Source organism: Carya illinoinensis, chromosome 7 (genome assembly GCF_018687715.1).
Source record: "Carya illinoinensis cultivar Pawnee chromosome 7, C.illinoinensisPawnee_v1, whole genome shotgun sequence".
Classification (NCBI taxonomy): Eukaryota; Viridiplantae; Streptophyta; class Magnoliopsida; order Fagales; family Juglandaceae; genus Carya; species Carya illinoinensis.
The window spans coordinates 30,249,860-30,256,431 of record NC_056758.1 but is presented as its reverse complement, the minus strand read 5'-3'; the positions used below and the strand labels follow the sequence as shown (position 1 = coordinate 30,256,431).

Below are 6,572 nucleotides of genomic sequence, written 5' to 3'. Positions count from 1 at the left end.
ACATCTGCAGAAAGGACAGAAGGTTGAGGTATAGAATACCTCATGGATGGATCTAGAGAAATGTTAGAAGAATGAGTCATTGAGAAAAGAATTGAAAGTTTAAAGCGAGAATGTTGAAAGAATACAGATGAGTTATAGAGATGAAAATAAGATTTAATGCGAATTGGATGAACTTTAAGATTAATTTTATAGAGTATTAGATGGGTAAATTGATCATTTTTTTATATAAAAACTCAAGACCCTCAATCTTGTTTGTCAACAATATCAGGTGATTGTTCAAATATCCAGCCACACTTGTCAAGTCACGGGCAGCTCTAATTTTTCAAATATTTACAGTGTATACTAACACACTGTTTTCTTTAGTCCATTTACTTGCTGCGGATCCTTTTTAATGATGTTAAAAGGGGGAGAAGTTTTAGACTAGAATATTAACATTATTTGAATTGTTAAATTTGTTATATATGTTTAAAAGTAAATTTATACTTTTACTTGAAAAACTAATGCACATTCTCAGGGGGAGCTTAAATATTAATAAAGTTTACATAATCTCGCCATTATCCCCGATAATAACCCAAAACCAAACCATCAGAGCACTATAGGCGGGAGTCGCAGGCGGGACTCTACCACCATCTCTGCTCACCACCGTCCCTACGCGTGCACCGTAAGCAGGAATCACAGGCGGGATTCTACCACCGTCTCTGTTTACCACCATCCCTACACGTGCACCGTAGGCGGGAATCATAGGCAGGATTTTACGACCGTTCCTGTTTACCACCATCCCTACACGTGCCTCTGACTCACACCAGTCCATGCAACCGCTCACATATACCATAAATCATTTCTTGCTTACAAGCCTAGTTTTCATTTTACAAACACATGTACATGCATGCAACTACACGAAAACCAAGTTTTTTCTTTTTAAACATGAACATTCGTGCACTATACAATGCAAACATCAAGGCACAAATATCTCAAACAAATATCAACATCAACCAAACAACTCCGTCCTCAATCTATCCGACACCCGAACTCCTCGAACTCAGTCTGGAATCAACCAACCAATCCAATAATTTATTGTAAGAGCAAAAATATATTTAAATTTAAAATAAAATTTGAAAAATACTTACAGCGCTATAAGGTGTTTTTTGAAAGCTCACGACGTTGCAAACGGCGGAGAAAAAGCAACGTAACAGTGTATTTTACACTGTGGCCTTGGGTTATAAATTACCCACTTTTGAACGGGGACAAACCAAGACACGAAATTGATAGGAAATGGCCTAGAGATGTTTATGAAGCTAATGAAAGTGAGTTTTGGCCGTGAGTGGCGGTGAAAATAGCGGTAGAAATGGCGGTGAAAGTGCAAAAAGGGGCAGATTGGAGTTGAGCTCGTGGGAGCTGCTCCGGCAACGGATCGGGATCGGAAATGGGTGGTTTAGGACGGCAAGAGGTAGGTGATGAAGTGGTAAAGAGATGGTGGTCGGATATGGAATGACGGCGGCGAAAAAGCACAAAAACCGTGCGGCTTGGAGGAGCTCGTGGCGGCTAACGGTGGCTCGGATAGAGGTGAAACTTGGTAGGGATGTTCACCGGTCGGAGGGGAAGAAAAGTGGATGGGTGGTGTCGGCCACGTCGCCAGCGAGTGGTGGTTTTAGGCTGAGGAAGCAATCGGCGACAGAGAGAGAAGGGAGAGCTGGTGCCGTGACTTCCAGCCGTGCGTGGCGGCTAATGGCTGCACAGGTTGGCCTGAAAATTGAGGGAGGTGATCACCAGCCAGAGGGGAGTCGACCGGTGGGGGCGGTGCAATGCACGGCGGCGGGACAGCAACGAATTGGGCGGTGGAAGAAATGGACGGAAATGGGGGGGCTGGTGTTAAAGACCCTGGTCAAGTCCCTAGACAATAAGCCCTCCACGCCAATGGTGGTCTTGTGATGACCGGATCCTTGTTCCTTTCTTGCTTGGTTCTCGAACAATGGTGGTCAAGATGACCGCTTGGGTATGGTATGGTTAGGTGTTTGGTCAAAGTTAGGTGTATGGAGTGATGGAAATGGGCAAACACTTTAGTGGGTGGCACTAAGTGCTTGGATGGATCAAATGAGGCAAACGAATAATCAACACTAAGAACAAATGATGAACACTCAAGAGCAAAGAACACTCAAGAACAAAATGATGAACACTCAAGAGCAAATGATAAACACTCAAAGAGCAAAGAAGAACTCTCAAGAACAACAAAGAACACTCAAGAACAATATGAAGAACTCTGAAAAAAAAATTAAGAACACTTAAGAACAATATGAAGAACTCTGAAGAACAACTAAGAACACTCAAGAACAATATGAAGAACTCTGAAGAACAACGAAGAACAATGCACACAAAATAACAATAACAAGAGAAAGTAAATGGAAGAAACAAGATTGAATGACAAGAACAATATGATTGATAGATTGAATCACACTTATTCATGAATTACAAAGTGTGATTCTCTCCTTAGGGATTCACGAATTGCACCCCAAAGAGCCCAAGTGCTAAGCACCGAAATAGATGATCTCCAAAACAAAGCTCTCCTAAGCCAATTGTTCAAAGATATGAAATGAAGGAGCTAAGGGTCCTATATATAGGAGTTACAACTTGAAAACCCCAAAAAGACCCCTTGGAAATAAATAAAATAAAAATAACATAAATAAAAAGAAATAACATAATGGCGGGCCAAGTTGGTCCAAGTATGCATGAGCCCATGGTGGGCTAGGATGGTGCACGGTGGTCTTCGGTTTGGTCCATGACTAGGTGGCACTACATGGTTTGCTGATGGGCATGGCATGGTGCCATGCAAGGGCCTGCTGGTGGGCATGACATGGTGCCATGCAAGGCATGCTGGTGGTGAGCCATGTGTGCGTGCGGCATGGCCTAGGCTGGTGGTCTAGGCGCTGAGTCTACAAGGCATTGGTTGGAGCTATGCGCTGGATGGCATGCCTGGTGGGCATGCCACTGACCTGCTCTACAAGGCACGGGCTGGAGCCGTGCGCTGGATGGCATGCCACTGACCTGCTCTGCAAGGCACTGGCTGGAGCCGTGCGCTGGATGGCATGCTTGGTGGGCATGCCACTAGCCCTGCTGATGTGTGGCCGGGTGAGCTGGAAGTGCCGCGCAAGGCCTTGCGGTGCATGGGTGCGTGCAAGGGCCACGCGGTCCACCATGGTGCGCATGAGTTTGCGCACTGAGACTCGCATGGGCGTGCGGCGCTAGATTGTGCGCGTAAACAGGCTCTCAATAGCCCCTCTAGCTCGCATGTTGGGCGCCCCGTGTGTGCCACCACGCGGGCCAAGGCGCGCATGCATGCTGGGCGCTCCGTGTGTGTCACCCCATGAGCCAAGGCATGCTTGTGGGCTAGCCACGGTGCTGTCCTTGCCTCCCAAGGGCAGTGTCAAGGCTTGTCCCAATGTGACTTTTCTAGGGGTTATCAGCTGGGTCGCGCGCATGGGGGGAAAGAAGAGATAAAAGAAGAAGAAAGAAAAGAAAGAAAGAAGAAAAGAAAAAGAGAAAGAAAAAAAGGAAAAAGGAAAAAAGAAAAAGAGAAAAGAAAATATGGAGAAAAGAAAATGAGGTCCAGTCCTCACCTCTGGAATCCAAAAGCTGAACCGACGAAAACTATTTTAAAACTATAAAACGACTAAAATAAATTAAACACCATATCAAATAAAATAAAATCAATTTAAAATACAATAATTTAAAATAAAAGAACTAATATATTAATTAAATTAAAATACTCATTCAGTAAAAATACACGTAAAAATAGAATGTCACACGTGTTGCGTGAAAGAGCAAGAGAGTTCCCCTATGTTGCGATTTGGAAATTTGGTGATGTAGCTCTTACGTATCACTCTCCTATTATTTTTTTTTAAATGTAAAATGGGGAGTGCAACACGAAGACTTCTCAGGAAGTCACCCATTCTAATACTACTCTCGACCAAACAAACTTAATTGTAGAGTTCTAATGAAATCCCGTGCATTAGTCCTATTAGTTTCCTATAATAAAGGTTCGTAGGATAATCTAGTGTGAAGATTTTCTCTTATTTTAAACCTGATAAGAATGTGACAGTGACATACACAAGCAAAAGAAGCACCAATTGAATGTGCAACCTAACCAAACTTTTTCCTCGCCGCCATTTTGGATGACAAGTACATCCCATAGTTAAAATTGTTGCACATAATTATAGCCCTAATCTTCGAGCAGGTCCATGTAACTTGACAAGGAGGGTGAGGATAGCATAGCTTTCGTTTGTGAACTATGTGGCAAGGCAAGGAGATGCCACGTGACCCATCCTTCCAAAGCCACGCCCGGTTCAACCTCCAATATTGATGCTTCACTGCTTCTCCAAGTCAGTCATCTTTCCTCCCCCTAAACCCTCTCTTTCTTCTGTCTTCCCTTTTATTGCTCAAAACCCAAACGAAAGAATAAAGAAATTGCAAGATAAGATAGGCCCAGAAAGGGGAAGAGAAAGAATTTATATGGAGGAGCAAAAGAACAGGAGCAAGCAAGATATGAAGAGGACCCGGATAAGCCTTGGCGGTGGAGATGGCATTGCAGGGGTCGTGGTGTTTGGAGGAGCCTTGGCTATTGCAGGTTTGATTGCGGTTTTCACTTTCAAAAAAAGAAGGAAGGACGCCGACCATAACCCAAGAAATCCCAGCGATGTATCCAAAGAATCAAAGAACAGCAAAAGAGAAGATGAAGGAAGTGAAGGGCTGCGCTTCATTTCTCAAACCCCATCGTTAATCAAGGATTACGGTTCATGGTCAGCCAGTTGTCATTAATCTTTGTTGCATGATTGTGTGTTTATCTATGTATTTGCTTATTTTTTTAGGATATGATCGATCTGCAGTTTGACAAGCCATGGAACGCCACAGACGAGCGTTACCCAGATTGATCCTTGCGAGACTTTGGTGTCTGCCAAAAGTTTAATGATGGTACTTGAAAATCCTCTCAAAGGATTCAGCAGTAGCTTATGATAGTAAAACCTCACTGTTTATACAAGTGATTTTGGTCGCATTCTGTCAGAATCCTCTGTAATTATTATGTACTTCTGCATGGAAAAACGTTAATGTCATGATTAATTTGTTGTAGGAAGAGAAACCTGTGAATGAAATCAGCGAAGAAAACGAGGACTCCTTGAGCGGTCATCAAGAGATCGTTATTTGTAATTATTCAACACTAGAAAGCATTGATTCCTGCGATGATTGTGGTGTCGTGGGAAAATATTCGTTGCCAGTGCCGGAGAGTCCTATTTTGATTGAAGAAACAATGGTGAAGAGTGATTCCGACATGGAGGAGAACAACTCGATATCAATCAAAACTATTGAAGACGAAAAGGCCGATGAAGCTTCTTTGATTGTCCATGCAGAAGAGAAGGCTGAACACAACAAATCAACAACTCAATCAGATGAAGAAGAGAGAGATGAAGAATCTCTGCTTATATATAATTTAGACAAGGCAGAACACGGAAAATCAGCAACTCAATCAGATGAAGAAGAAGATAGAGACGATGAGGAAGGAAGCATTGTGGAGGAAGGCGAGGAAAGCTCGGAAGGTACAACAGGGGACTCTTCCATGGAATCGAATACCGAAGCAATTTGGCCGGCAGAGTTTATATTGGATTCATCACAAGAATTGGAGCGAACAGACTTCACTTTTCAAAACACTGTTGAGAAAACAGAGGAAGAAGAAGATGAAACAGCTAAACTGGTCAATCATGATTACTTTAACAGCACAGAGAATGGCTATGCCTTAAAGTATGAAGCTGCTGAAGAACCCACTATGATTTGGAAGGAAACGCACAAGCCAGTGAAGGTAAATAATCAACCAGCACGCTCATTGAAGTTTGGAATTTGGATTTTCTCAATAATGCTGCTGCTACTGCTGCTGCTGGCTACTGTTACTTGCTTTTAAATATCAGAAGGCTGTACCAACACCTGCCATGTCATAACTCTTTCATTGTCCGGGAATCGTAGAGAGGCTCTAGGCAGTGTATTTAATTACTTGAGGTCAAATAAGAACATCAAAGTTCTTGAAAAAAAGCACCATTCTCTAGTTTTGACACTTGCATCTTTGTGTACATAATATATCCCACGCGAATTTAACCATGTATAATCAAGAGAAGATCTTGCGAAAAACAAGCAACTGGGGATCATAAAAAAGTAGAAACCGTCCCAAGAAGACTGATTTCATGCGGCCCATGCTTAACAAGATCGATTAGGTACAGCGCAACGTTTAAAGAAAGTTACAATGACATGAAGTTTTACAGTAAGGAGGCAAACAGATTACACAGCACCGAAGCGAGAGCACCGCAGTCTAACAACCTATTAGCTATGAAAAGTGAAAACTGTCGACATAGGTGCTGCTCTAGTATGTCCAGTGAAAATTTCTTCTTTACTGATAGAAAAAAGAACTGTCATAAAGTCATTGCACACCATCAATATTGAAACCAGGCAATCAGTACGCTTCCATTACTGAGGCATTGTTGAGACGCTGTGTGCCCTTGATGGGTACCTATACGAGAAGCTTAATCATGCATGCTCAA

General features: G+C 42.8%; 1 protein-coding gene across 1 annotated transcript; it reads left to right on the top strand.

Moving 5' to 3' along the window:
* Positions 1-4,183: 4,183 nt before the first annotated feature.
* LOC122314872 (glutamic acid-rich protein-like) lies at positions 4,184-6,030 on the top strand. The gene is made up of 3 exons (XM_043130504.1): positions 4,184-4,790; positions 4,878-4,962; positions 5,120-6,030. Exons 1-3 carry the CDS (start codon positions 4,354-4,356, stop codon positions 5,939-5,941), a joined length of 1,344 nt encoding a protein of 447 aa, XP_042986438.1. The 5' UTR covers positions 4,184-4,353; the 3' UTR covers positions 5,942-6,030.
* The last annotated feature ends 542 nt before the right edge of the window (positions 6,031-6,572 follow it).